The sequence below is a fragment of the Stenella coeruleoalba genome (genome assembly GCF_951394435.1).
Source record: "Stenella coeruleoalba genome assembly, chromosome: 4".
NCBI classification, from domain to species: Eukaryota; Metazoa; Chordata; class Mammalia; order Artiodactyla; family Delphinidae; genus Stenella; species Stenella coeruleoalba.
In genome coordinates this window covers 33,369,811-33,384,201 of record NC_137149.1, presented here as the reverse complement: position 1 = coordinate 33,384,201, position 14,391 = coordinate 33,369,811, and the positions used below count along the sequence as shown (strand labels likewise).

The 14,391-nt window shown below is 44.0% G+C and overlaps 1 protein-coding gene across 1 annotated transcript in view; it reads left to right on the top strand.

Annotated features, from left to right (window-relative positions):
• Positions 1 to 1,120: 1,120 nt before the first annotated feature.
• Positions 1,121 to 14,391, top strand: part of NPNT (nephronectin) — a 75,771-nt gene continuing 62,500 nt past the window's right edge. Inside the window, exons 1-2 of the mRNA XM_079920809.1 lie at positions 1,121 to 1,218; positions 3,491 to 3,591. Coding sequence (XP_079776935.1) covers positions 1,148 to 1,218; positions 3,491 to 3,591 — 172 coding nt within the window. The 5' untranslated portion in view covers positions 1,121 to 1,147. The remainder of the gene's footprint in view (positions 1,219 to 3,490; positions 3,592 to 14,391) is intronic.

Below are 14,391 nucleotides of genomic sequence, written 5' to 3'. Positions count from 1 at the left end.
GGAGGCCATGGATTAGAGGAGAGGTATGGGAGACCAGATCACCGGCCTGGGCAGTTATTCCGGGTAGGGCTTGGGAAGAGTGGTGACTTGATTGGACTGATGTTTTAACGTGCATTTTAGGTTAATCACTGAGTGTTTTCATTTGAACACAGTCCTTTTATAATACATTTTACTCTGCAACAACAGAACAATGATGGTTCAAAATGGTTTTCTAAATGATCTCTGCAGTATCGGGCACCACAGGACTGCTAAGTAGTAACCGCCCTCCCTCTCCGGGGGACACGTGCCCCTAAAAGGGCAGCCGTTGCTCTCCTTCTAATGTGCTCAGTGTTGAGCAGGCAGAGATGGAAACAGTCTGCACGTCTCTTCTTCAAAACTCGAAAAAGAAGCCAAGCATTTCTTTCGCTTGGTTACAAAATTTTTTAAAATCTGCCTCTGCCAACTCTGCGGGAGAAGCAAACTCCCGGAGTTTGCCTTTGCTAATTTGTCCAAGTCGTGCTGCGGTTTCACTACATGCAGACACTGCTCAGCTCCAGTCCCACAAACCTCTCTCATCTTGGACTTCGCCCTCCGGTGAAAGCTGCGGCTCGCCCCTTCGGTCACCACCTGCTCTGAAGGAACCCGCGGAGCGCGCACCTCCGCCCCGGGCCCCTTTCCTCCCCGGCTCTGCCTTTCCTGCCGAGCACCCTGCTCTCTCCAGCCCAGGCCAGGCTTGCAACTTTCCTCCCAGCCTGGCGCTCACCCCGCTTGGCTGGTCCCCAAGAGACGCTGCCTTCCCGCGGCGCCCCCGCCCCCCGAGCTTCCCGCAGCCGGGCCGAGCGCCCTCACCCCTCACCCGGGGCCCCGAGAGCGGCTAGTCGGGCGCACGCGCGCCCCCCGCCCCTCCCCGCAGGCGGCGCAGCTTCCCCTGCAGCACCTCCCCTCTCGGGGAGGGAGCCGGAGGGGGCTCGGGACGCCGCGCGCAGACCTGCTCCCGCTGCGCGCCGCGCCGCCCTCCTCCGAGAGTAGCAGCAGTAGCCGCGGCGGCCGCAGGGGTTCCCGGCTGCCGCAGCTCCTCAGGGGAGCCGAGCGCGCCTCCTGCGAGCCCAGCACCCCCAACCTGCTCGCCGCGCGCAGCTGAGCCGCCGCGCGGGACTCGTCGCCCAACATGGATTTCCTCCTGGCGCTGGTGCTCGGGTCCTCGCTCTATCTGCAGGCGGCCGCGGAGTTCGACGGGAGGTGAGTCGGACCCCGGGGCGCCCTCTCCTGCTCGTTGCAGCGCTAATTTCACACTGCCCTGGGGTTCCCCCTCTCTGCTTTCGCTCCAGAAGTTGGGCCACCGCACAGCCTCGGCGGGAGGAGAGCCGTCGAGCCGCCCTCTCTACCAGTGGCTGCCCGAGGCCTGAAGGGCGCGCCCCCTGCGAGTCCGGGAACCCGGCCGCGGCTCGCCGGGAGAGGCTGCGCGGCGGCGCGAGCCGCCCACCCACGGCTCGGCAAAGAGGGCTGGGGGAGAGGGGAGGCTCGAGCCGGGCGTCTGGGTTCTGAGGGCGCGGGTTAGCCGCCCCAGAGGAGGTGACGCGCGGGACATCTCTTGGCTGGGAAACTCTCGCTCTTGGTTTAGACAGCTCTGCAGTGGGGAAACTTCTAGGTGGTCGGGGCCAAATCCCGGCTGGGAGCTGTCAGGGCAGCTCACACAAAGGGTGGGGAGAGGAAGCGACTGGGCTTCCAGGGAGGGACCTGTTTGCCTCCCCACTTGGTTTCCTTGGCGGGGGTGGGGAACTTTGCGTGCGTGCGTGTGTCTGTGTGGTGTCTGTGTATCTGTACGCACACACAGCTCCCGAGACTTAGGGCGAACCTGACTCCTGCGTGCTCTGACAGGTTCCAACAACCCAAGGCTGTGCTCCGCTCCGCTGTCACTCAGCCTCTCCTCCCGCCTCTGCGCGCGGAGCCCTCTTCCCCATCGCCGGATCGGTTCCCGCGACTGTGTGTGTGTGTGTGTGTGTGTGTGTGTGTGTGTGTGTGTGTGTGTGTGTGTGTGTGTGTGTGTGTGTGTGTGTGTGTGTGTGTGTGTGTGTGTGTGTGTGTGTGTGTGTGTGTGTGTGTGTCTGTAGGGAGGGCGTGCTCGGTTACCCCACCTCGGCGCAATTGCAGACCAGAGTCGCCCCGAAACGAGGCAGGAGCAGCCAGGAGAGTTTTTAACTTGGGTCACACCGCCCTGCAGTCGCCCTCAGGCAACGACCGGCACCCACACTCCCGCCCCCGCGCAGCCAGAAAGACTGCCGCACCTGTTTTTCCTGCAATCTTGGAACGAATCAATTCCACAATTGATTGGTTTTCTTCTACCTGGAAGGAACGGAGGGAAGCCAGTGGAGCGCTGAAGAGAAGAAGCGCAGCCGCTGGTTTACCACCTGGTTGGAGGAAATGGAAAGTTCGTGGTTATTTGTCCTTTGGGCTTGGGGGCATAAGGGGGAGATGAAAGGAAGGGGAATTGAAAAGATTAGGGAGCTAAAAAAAACGTGGGTAGCGGCCAGAGGCTGTTTTATTTTATTAAAGTAATTATTTGCCCACATTCGTGTCTGTTGTGCGTTTCTTTGCACACATATTTGCAACAAGAAATACATCACATGATTATGTATAAGGTTTCCATACAGCCTTAAAAAGATGTCTAAAACAGACAATTAAAATATTGATCCTCTAGGGGGAAAATGTCATTGAGGTAGGTGTGAATCTAAACAACGAACCGATTTACCAAATAAGGTGTCAAAGTGGAATCTGGTAGTAAATCTTATCCTGAAATCGAGTGCTTGCTTTAGTCCTTATTTACATTAGAGAGGACGGTAACACGAATAGTTGATGCAGGAAAGTTTCAAACCACAAGGACACTTGAGATGTTAGCTACACTTTAAACTCTCCTTGGTTTTATTTAGTCTTCTTTCTCAAGTACATTATTTTCTGGGAACTTTTTCTGAAGAAGAGTCATACCTGGAAAAGAGTTCTGTTTCATTTGATTTTGAGAAACCTCCCTTCCTTCTCCTTCCCACATGTACCTGTTATATAAGGCAGAAAAAATTTTTCTTTCTGCTTTGACATGTCTTACTTAATACTTTTCAGTTTACAGTGTATCAGTCAAAACTGACTTTCCTCTCAGGAACAGGTGTGGGCCTTTGAGGACTCTGTTTTATTTCAAGCTTCAGAAACCATCCTATGAGTGGCAGCCTTGAGAATTCTTGGTTTTAGCTGGTGCTCTTTCCTTGTAAGAAAGGCTCTTCCCCTCCCTTTCCCACCCCCCTACTCTTGGGCGGTTGTATCTGCGTTTGTCTGATGTTTGAAATTAGATCATGGCAGAACTATTTCCCTGAAGGTGTGTTATTGTTTTATTTCTTCAGGCATGAAGGAGTTCATAGAAAGTTGTTGGGTGTGATTAAAATTTTTTTCCAAAGTAATAACAAAGAGGAAATTATTTTTAATTTCGAAAGTGTCTTTATTTAATTCGAATCTTTTTGTTTGGTAGGTGGCCCAGGCAAATAGTGTCATCCATTGGCCTGTGTCGTTATGGTGGGAGGATTGACTGCTGCTGGGCCTGGGCCCGCCGGTCCTGGGGACAGTGTCAGCGTGAGTATCACCCCTGGGACTTCAGCTTCCTTTGAGGGCGGGCTGTCCACCATCCGTCATGGCTTCGCTCTGCACGTCGGAGGGCTCATTTCTGAGCAAGGCTTGGTGGTGTGGTTCTGATGGAATCTGCAGTCCCTGACCTCTTATTCTGCCACTTTCCAACCTGAGCCACCTGTAGGAAGGTGCCAGTTTTGTTATTCACAGAGAGCCACCTAGGACGCTCGTTTTAGCTTTTGTCCCCCATACCTCCAGCTCTTGTTTTCCCATCAGGCTTACTCTTCCCTTTGCTCTGGGCTCTGAGGTGGGAGTAAGATAGTGAGTCTAGACTGTATTTACACTAAATAAACTCTGAACCTTGTAGCACTTATAAATTCCTTACCATGGCTGTTGTATAAACTGGCCTATTTGTAAACCTTTTTTTTTGAAGTGAGATGGTATTGACTGGCTTCTAAATGGACCACCCAGTATAATCCAATAATACCTCTGGAAAAAACCCCCTCATCTTTAAGTTCCATGAGTAATCGACGTAATAAGTACCCAATCAGAACACTGATTTTTAATTTTACATGATCACAAATGGGTATTTTAATGGTAGAAGTCAGAGCCACATCCCAGAAGTTTGAGAAATTCATTCCCAGCATTTTATCTGGATCTTAACATTTTATCCCACTCTCCCTAACAAAAGAATCCACAAACTACCAAGTAAATTTCCGGCATATCTTTGGAGCACAAGGTTGGCATGTCTGGTTAGATAGTGGGAACTGAGTTGGGTGTCATATATCCCAGTGTTTACTGCTGCTGAGAAAGGGGCTTAGAGAAATAGGGAAGGATAGTTAAGTCTGGAGCTGGAAAGGGAGGAGCCTGCCTTAGAGAAGTGCTGGCAGGATGAGGAATCAGGTAGATTCCAGTTTGGAAAGCTAGGCACTCCCTCAGCTATTTCAGTCTTTGAGAACTGTGCGTGATGTCTGTCCTTAACTTTGTGAAGGAGGGAGAGTGACAGTCCCAGGTTGACCTCTCTGGTTAGGGATGGAAAGGTAAAGGGGACTAAAGTTTGTCTACCTGCTCCCTGCAAGCCACTGGGCCAGACTTTTTGCACAGTTGGGTCATTGCTGCTTTTTATAAAGGCAGATGGTGGTAACTTCAGTTTTCAGTAAACAAAAGAACTAGGTAAAGGTTCTGTGCTCCCACTGGTTGGTCTATTCCCGTTGTTTTTAAGGGAAGATGGTCAAAAAAGAAGAATGGTACCTGGTGAAATAAAGTCTTATGCCACAGGGCCAGAGGTATTTGCACAGCTGGAGGCCACAGGTGTGGAATTTGAAGAGCAATCCGGTGTTGATAAGCAAAGGGTGAAGAGAGGATTCTTCTCTTGACCCAATACACACATCTCTCCTGAATAAAAAATAAGTAGTTTCTTTGCAGGAAGGGAGACAGTTTCCTCCTCCTTCACTGCCTTAATTTTCAGGACACTCCCAAAGCAAATGTTGCAGTGCTTTGGGTGTGCACAGGCCGCCAGCCCCACCCAGGACAAGGCTGCCTGGCAGAGTGCCCTGAGCTCAATGGAGTACACCTTCCATGAAGGCAGCGTGTCAGGGCAGTCGGCAGAAGCACGCGGAGGAGTATATTTGCACTCTGCCAGATGTGCTAAAAGAATTCCGCGGAGAAAACTCGATCTCTTAGAGGTTCATCACCTGCGGAATTCCCCAGAAAGAACCTCTAGGAGCTGTTTTATGTCTCTTTACCTCGGAATTAAATTTTCTCTAATATATACTGGCTTGGCAGTTCTGAATTTGAATGAGTTTAAAGACCTTTGAAAGGTCCAGTGGCTTTACAAAACTTAAACATCCAAGTGATTTCCTAGCGTTCCACTTTCTGCACAGTAGCTTTCCCAGCAGATATGGGACACTATTCTATTATTTTCTATCCCTTCATTTTGATTCTAAAAGACTGCACAGTGGTCAAATATAGTATTGGATAGTACTTATCTTTTCCTTCCTGTTACTGAATCCGAGGAAGCTACAACATGGCGTAAGGTAATTACTGAAATGGTAATAAATGCGTAAGGTGATCCTGCACAAATCACAGTTTACCTTAGATTTGGTGGAAGTTTGAGAGGCCGCATAATGGAGGGAGCGTGGACTCTGGAGCTAGATTGCCTGGGTTTAAATTAGTTCCACCTCTTATTAGCTGTGTGACCTTGATCAGGTTATTCAGTCCCTCTGTGCTTCATTTTCCTCGTCACTAAAATGGATCTAAAATAGTACAATACCTCCTAGGACCACAACACGGCTTAAGTAAGTTATGATTTGTAAAGCACGTGAAACTACTGGCACAGAATAAACACTGTTATGTGTGTTTGGTGAAATTAAAGAAATATAAAGGACTACTGCTGCTGACAGTGTTCTGGGATGGGACATACCCATGCTATCAGATTCTTTGTTCTTTAGGCATGATATATGCATTTTTGCATTTATACTGCTGAAATAAAAAAATGGTTCCAAGGTTCTGTGTTGCAATAAAACAAAATGCCTTTAAACTAAAAAGGGCCAGAGGGATCTTTACCGTTAATATTACAGATGGCAGAGTTGTAAAAATGAGTTCACAGATGGATGCTGCCTTGTCTGTGTTTTATTTTTGCAGAACCTCAGATGGTCCAAAAGTCTCTTGCCAGTTCAGAGATCCCCCTGTCTTTGTTTTGCTGTAAACAGGTAGAGGAATGTGGTCACCTCAGAGTGGGAAGAAAGAACGGCGGCAAAACGAGGCTTGTCGGGGACAAATGGAAAAGTCCAGATTAGTTTTTAAAGAAACCTTTTGTGAAATTAAAACCTTTGTCACTATATTTATTCAAGGAAAGTACCTTGCTATTCTTTAACAGTTACATCTGGTAATGGATTACCTATAAAAACTCCAAACAGCTTCTGGGAAATCTAATGTGAAAAATGTTTTTGCCTTCCTGACCCTTAGATAATCTCAGAGTTCTCTTTCCCATGAGGAGCATTCTCCCTTCCTTAGCAAAAGTGCCCTGGTTCTCGTTTTTCTGAATGATTCACTTTGGAATTTTCCTTCAAATCAGCACAGCAAAGCAAAAGGAAACTGTTCCCACCTGCATGTAGAAGCTCCCAATTTATCCCTTAGAAGATGTGTAAGTTGGGGGAGACCATACCCTCATCGTACTGTTTGTCAGGTCTCACACCCTAGAGCACTGACCCTTGGGTGAGTGTTTACCTCCGTTTGGTTGAGCATAGGTGAGACATATTGACTCAATATTGTGTGAGTCGAGTATATGTATTTACACAAAACATGCTGCATTTCATTTTCACTTGCTGCCCACCTTTCCATAGACTTGTTGGGAGAGGACAACGGACATGGCAGGGGGCTTGCGTTGCCCAGCCTCTCTCCTGCCTCACCAAGTCCACCCGCAAAGCCGTGTTCAACCAGACTTCCCGCCCTTCCCTCTGGGACTGAGGAAGGAAGGACCAGAGCTGCTACCCAAACAGGCACAGGAGCTGTCCTTCTGCCTCCCGCCTGTGCCACCCAATATTCCCGCCCCACTGGGGAAAGCATGACCTATTCCAGACATAGGCAGGTTATGTTTTCATTGTTCTTTTAGAGATCATACCCGTACCTTCTTTCTATCCTTTGATTCTTTGTTCTGTGTTCTTGACTTATAAACAGATCTCTACATGTTGAGAATTCAGAATTGGGTTTTCCAGTTAATTGTCTTGGGCTTTACCTTTATTGACTATTGATATGGCTCTTGATTGTAAACGGGAAATTTCTTAATATGTTTATAACACACCGATGCTTCCATATTTACAGCACACAGCGCCTTAATCACTTAGATTATCACAAAATACTTGTTTCTTGCTCTGTAGTTATTCTATTTAACTTCCTTAACTTTTCCATCTTGTTAATGGCACATTTCATTTTAATTATTTTAACAGTTTCTCTACTCAAGTGGAGATCTCTGTAATAAAGATTTCTCAGGGTTTGTATATCTGATTTTAAAAAGCCATGTATTCCGTGGAAACAGTTCTTAACTAAAAGCACTAAACAATTAGGGACAGCTGAGAGGAGCCCTGACTTTTGTACCTGATTAGCTATTTAACATTTCTCAGCTGCAATTTTCTTATTTTACAAGTGGATTTCTAAGGTGCCCTGCAGCTCTAAACCCCATCTGAGAACTTCCTTAATATTGAAAAGGGTATATAGGATCTAGATATTGCATTTCTGTATGGTTGTCTTTCTGTTTACTTTACTTGGACAGTTGGCTCTATATGTGGCTATAACAATAGTGTTTCTGTTGAAAGCACTTTGTAAAGGTATGAAGAAAAACTCAAAATACAACTAGTTCTAGGTTTCAACAAAGCTGTTCAGTTCCTGAGTTCTTTGGCTGTCATTGAGCAATTTGTGGTTTTTGAAAGAATTTATATAAATTAGGATGGTTTTGTATCATTTTTCCTTAAGACCAGGCAAAATGCAGGTGTTTTGTTATGTTTCTTTGGAGATTTTGTTGAGAAGTGAAACCTACTCCCAGAGTTTGCTTTGCTTTATTAGTTCTAAACCTCATTTTCTCCTCCCTCCTCTCTGAAGTTAGTAAAGGCTACAACTGTACAATTGCCATGTAAAGTGAAAATTCTGGATTTTTATCAGCGCTAGATAAACTTACAGGTTAGTGCAAGTTAAGGGCTGAGAAACAGTAATTCATTCTGAAACTGTTTTGGAGTTGTCAAAGAATTTCACTTGGATAATGTATGTGATGGCTAACGATCGTGGACCACTAGAAAGAATGATGAACAAAGCATTGAATTATTTATTTCTGTATTTCAAATGAAATGGTTATTAGTTTAAGCAGAGAATTTTGATTTGGTAAGTGAAACATTTAAGTGTTCACTTCATATTTCATTCCTTATTCATATCTGGGTTCAGAAATCAGCCTCTTAAAAGGAACGTGATTTTTTAATTTTTGCTCCCTATGTCGGTCATTGATTTCCTGTCCCTAGTCACAAAAGTATATAGATTACACCCTTCTTTGATTTTTTGGATTTTGAGTACTTTCTTTAAAATAGTTAAGAGTAAACAAGAAATATTGGGAAGTGACTTTTTAAAAAATTTTTAAATTTATTTTATTTATTTTTGGCTGCATTGGTTCTTCGTTGCTGTGCACAGGCTTTCTCTAGTTGCAGGGGGTGAGGGATACTCTTCATTGCAGTGTGCGGGCTTCTCATTGTGAGGGTTTCTCTTTGTTGCAGAGTACGGGCTCTACGCACACAGGCTTCAGTAGTTGTGGCACTCGGGCTCAGTAGTTGTGGCTTGCAGGCTCTAGAGCACAGGCTCAGTAGTTGGGGCACACGGGCTTAGTTGCTCCGTGGCATGTGGGATCTTCCCAGACCAGGGCTCAAACCCGTGTCCCCTGCATTGGCAGGCGGATTCTTAACCACTGTGCCACCAAGGAAGTCCCTGGAAGTGACTTTGAAGGCCACACATAGTGTTCCCCTACTGTTCCTAGTGAGTGCCTTTCCATTAGTAGTGAACAACCATGGCAACCTCCACTGGCCATGAATCAACATTTTATAGATGAAGCAGGTTTTTATATCCATACAACTGTACACGCTCCAGGAGTAACTGGGAATCTCAAGGCAGGTTGTGCTGCTCAGACCCGTGTTGAAGATTGCCAGCAGGTCCCAGGCCAGCTTAATGGAGCTGAGCACACTTCACTGTCTTAATGTTTATCAGCTTCCTCCTCTAATTTTGGGGTGAGAATGCAAAATCTCGTTTTATTTTTTGAGGTAGGAATAAATGCAAAGCAGTGGACAATCTTATAACTACTTTCAGCCCTAAACCTGAATCTCCAAATCCTTAGCAAGTCCGTTTTTTGATTAAGATTATCCAACCACCACTTTCCATGAAAAGGTTAAGAACAGCATGTACTTTGGGTGACTTCAAGTGGTCTTGGAATGCAGATTCCAAACTAGAATCAGTGTTGAAGAAGTTTGACCTTTTTCCATAGGTAGTTTTGGAGTATGTGTCGTCTTGAAAGTTAAGGTTCACAGAAATTACCTTGTTGCTTCATTCTTTCCCCGCATTAGTACTGATCTTTATATCATACTGTTGAGAGCTACTAATATCCTTAGATCCCCTCATAAATTAATCTGGGAAGGTCTTAACCTTTACAGACTAGAAAATTTTAGCACTTCTCAGCCTGGGAGTTCAGGTCAAATCAAGGGAAGCCCTTCAGTGGGCTTCAGCTGCTGCATCTGCCCTCACATACCTGCCACAAGGAGATGCTACCTGAAAGCGCACGTGCGCATACACCTGGTCCTGAGGAGCCGCTTCCAGCCCAGAAACAGCACTTTGCTACTGGGAAACTTTTTGATAAGCTTTGGAAAATGTAGGTGTGCTTCCCCCACCCCCTTCTGTAGCAATGGTAATGGTGGTTTTCATCCGTAGAATTCATGTTATATGCATTTTCTTTTTTTTTAATCTTTATTGGAGTATAATTGCTTTACAACGGTGTGTTAGTTTCTGCTTTATAACAAAGTGAATCAGTTATACATATACCTATGTTCCCATATCTCTTCCCTCTTGCATCTCTCCGCATTTTCAGTCAGTTGAATCAATTGCTTGCTTTTAAAGCAAATCCAGAGATGCTGAGTGATTCCCTGCAGTTTCCTTCAGTGAGTAATGGAAGATATTCATCACAGGGGCTGCGCCTTCATCACGGGGGAGATGAAAGGGAACGAGGGAAGGGTTATAATGGTCTAATCCTCATCACTCCTCCCCTCCCCCACCACCATAACAGATACTTTTGCCCCTTTCCCACCGATTTTGTGCAGGTTTAAAAATTTTTCCCATCAGCCTTTTTTTTTTTGCGGTATGCAGGCCTTTCACTGTTGTGGCCTCTCCCGTTGTGGAGCACAGGCTCCGGACGCGCAGGCTCAGCGGCCATGGCTCACGGGCCCAGCCGCTCCGCCGCATGTGGGATCCTCCCGGACCGGGACACGAACCCGCGTCACCTGCATCAGCAGGCGGACTCCCAACCACTGCGCCACCAGGGAAGCCCCTGACTCATTCTTTTAAATATGGGTGTATCATATCTCTTTTAAATAGGGATGTACCATAATTAATTTTAAATTAATTAATTAAAAAATCCCCTATTTATGTACATTTAGGTGGTTTTCAATATTTTGTTTTTACAAAATATGCTGTAGTGAATATCTTTACACATTCATCATCACTGTTATATACATAACAGGTATGGGAGAAATAGTCATCCTATTTCTATGTAAGTACAGTTGTTGAAGAGCTCTCATTTTATTTTTATAAATTTTCTTATATGAAATATAAGCGAACTTAAAGGTGATTAAATCACGGATAATACAGAGTGGAAACCTTCCATTCAGTCATTTTCTATTTTTGATTCCTTAGAAGATACCTTAAAAGACGAATAGAATGGACTTATTTCTTAGTTTTTATGCCCTACCTTGTGTGGGAAAGGATGTGAAGTGGCTTCCAGGAATGAATGCAGTAAAATAGGAAGATAGAATTAACAATGGCTAGAGGAAGAAAAAAGGATAGAATAAAAGATAAGCTGTCAGGAGGCGAGTTAATAAGTGCAGATATGTAAGCCATAGGATTTAAATTAATGTTTCATAATTTAGCTCTTAGGTGCTGCTAGCCAAAGGAAAAAGGGAAGTTTCATTGCTTATATAATTCATGGTGTTTGTTAGGGAAAAATCAAGCCAGTTATTTGGGGAAATTATGGCTTTTCCCACATATAGTACTGAAAAAAGACTTTCATGTGGTCTTCAGAGAGTGGGGTTGAATGATGGAGTGGAAGGGGCTACAGCAACGTGTTTATCATGAAGCAAGTGGTGGTTTTGTAAAGCTGTTCATAGAAGAGCCTCCAACCTAAGAAGAGACCCTTACTCTAGAACTGCAGTTCATAGAAAACTATTTTACAAGCAGCTTCAGAAACGTTATACATACTTAGCTTTCTGATGACTCAGCTTGATTCAGCCCAGAATATCTAGCAGTGATGGGTGAACTGTACAGTACAGGGCTTTGGGTGGACAGTTCCAGGTTAGACAAAAGACAGTGTCAAGTTAGGATCTCTGACAATGTCAAGTTTGCTGTAATATTAATTAAAAGCTAGTCCATATATTTTTTCTTTTCTTTTTTTTTCAGCCCATGTATTTTAAAAATCGGTCAGCAGTTGATGGAATTGGTACTCAGAGGCATTGGGAATGGAATACAGATAGGTGTCTCCTAGGATCCAGTATTAGGAGGCGCTGCAAAGAAAGCAGTGGGAGAATTTTTTGTATCAATTTTGTATGAGTTATTATTTTTGTATTCATTGAATATCAGTATAAAAAGTCATTACCATTTTGTATGTACTTACTCATTTTCATGCAAATTATAACTTGGGGTAAGAGGTGAGGCACAAACATGGCTTCCAGGCATCATTTATCCTACTTATGCTGTTACTTGGAGTAAGGGCCAGTGAGCCCAGGAACAACAAAATCTTTGACCAGTGCTCATTTCCCCAAAGCTCCTGATTGTTATAGGTGTGCAAAGGAGCCCAAATGACCCTTAGTTTTTTTTGGGTTTTTTTTTTTTTTTGCGGTACACAGGCCTCTCACTGTTGTGGCCTCTCCCGTTGAGGAGCACAGGCTCCAGATGCGCAGGCTCAGTGGCCATGGCTCACGGGCCCAGCCACTCCATGGTGTGTGGGATCTTCCTGGACCGGGGCACGAACCCGTGTCCCCTGCATCGGCAGGCGGACTCTCAACCACTGCGCCACCAGAGAAGCCCAGACCCTTAGTTTTTATTCTAGTTCATCTGGATCTCATGGAGGGCTGCTTTAAATAAGCCACTGGGGCCTGAATAGACTCAAAGCAGAGTCTCATGTCACCGTCCAGACACAAACTTAACTTGTTTTCACTGGAGTATGAGGAAAGGTTAATCCTCATGCACTCCTGAAGCACCATTGGCAATGGAACCTGAAACTCTGGGATACATATGCCCTAGGAGAATCTCTCTCTCAAAAAAAGAAAAAAAAAAAGAAAGAGAAAGGCTCAACATGATGTGTCTGGAGAGGGCCCCAATCCAGTAAGTGCCCCATCTCCTTGGGAGAAACAGAGAAAGGGACTTTGAATGCCTTTCCCCAGAGATCAGCACCAACCAAGGATCTAACCTGTCCAAGAATTGTCACCCTGTATCAACCTGGAGGGGAGCCAAGGAGTTTACATCGCCAGGGCCAAGATCTTACATTTCTTTGTGAGAATAAATAAATGATCAGTTCTCAAATATAATAGAATGTAGCCAAGATAATTTCGCTTGAAAAAATTTCAAAGTAATATCAATCGCTGACCATAGAAAAATACTGTAGTATAGGCCTAATGTGATTGACAGTGCATCCCTGGGAATCTACCAGAGAAAATTGGTTTCAAAATGTATATCTAGTTACTTAAAAATCGTCAGTGTGTTACAAGGTATAGAGTTCAGTTAAGTAATATCAAATATAAAGAAATTTATATTTGTGCATTTTAAATTATATTTAGTGCATTTTAATGCACTAAAGCTTCATTTTCCAGTTTCATCATGTAATTACTACTAGTGCCTAGTTGAGATAATTATGGTCATAATATAAATACTAATAAAATTCCTAATAAAGCCAGCATAAAAGAGTACGTTACAGCCTAGATGTGATAATGTATTATTATGTATGGTAAAATAGTGTAGATATCCATGTGTTATTACGTATTCTTTCATAGATAGTCTCAAGAATTTTAGTTTTAACTTAGCCTGATGAAACACTGTTAAGTCAACTTGTTATTCTTACGTCTGATAGAAGGAAAAAGAGATATGAATAATCAAATTGGTTTCGTAGCTTTACAATATAGTAGTTGATTTTGTAGAAGAAACAGTTTTTCTCCAAATTATACTTAATTAGAAGCCCTCATTTTCTGCCGTATATTAACCAAAGGCTGGAGACAGCCTTGGTAGGTGTTAGATGCTGGGGAAAGCTAACCTGAGACTAAGAATCTGCTGTAGGTGATTTGCATGAGGATAGTCTAGAATCAAATAAATTTTAAAACTGAACATTTAGTTAGTATCTCTTTAATGGTCCTGTAGATTAATGCTATAAATTCTCCAAAACTGACATTGTTTTCCTATTATAACATCATCAGATCACAAGGTTAAGGTTGTCTTTTGTAAATATTACTGACTTATTCTGAACTTTTAGGAACTGTGTCATCACAGTTTAAATTTGTGCTAATGTACACAAAAGAAGAAACTATTAGACATTTCTGGATTTATGCTTACTTTGCCAAAAACAGTGTTGTTTTTCAAAAATCTCTAGCCTTGTTTTTATAGATCAGTTTTCAAACTCAGTTTCTATGAAAGATCCCTAAATGGTCAAAGGTGTGTGTTTTTAGCACAGAGACTAACTCCTTGGATAGATTTTCCGAACATAAGCTTCCTGCCACCCAAAATATTTTTCTAAAGCCTTTGTTACCTCCTATTTTATTTTAATGTTGATTTTGTAGGTACTTGGTAACTGTCTGCCAAGGGCTTTCATGCCAACAAATAGCAAATAATAGAAAAACACAAATCGCAGCTCATGCTTAAGTGTGTGTTTTTTTTTAAATGTACATGGATGTTTAGAGTTGATTTTATATTATGTAACTTACTGTGGCAATAGTTTCTACTGGGTAAGTTGTCCCAAGCTCATCTGATTATGTAAATATTTCGTGGTGTTTCATATAGATAATGGTGGTTTCAATTTCTTTTGTCCCT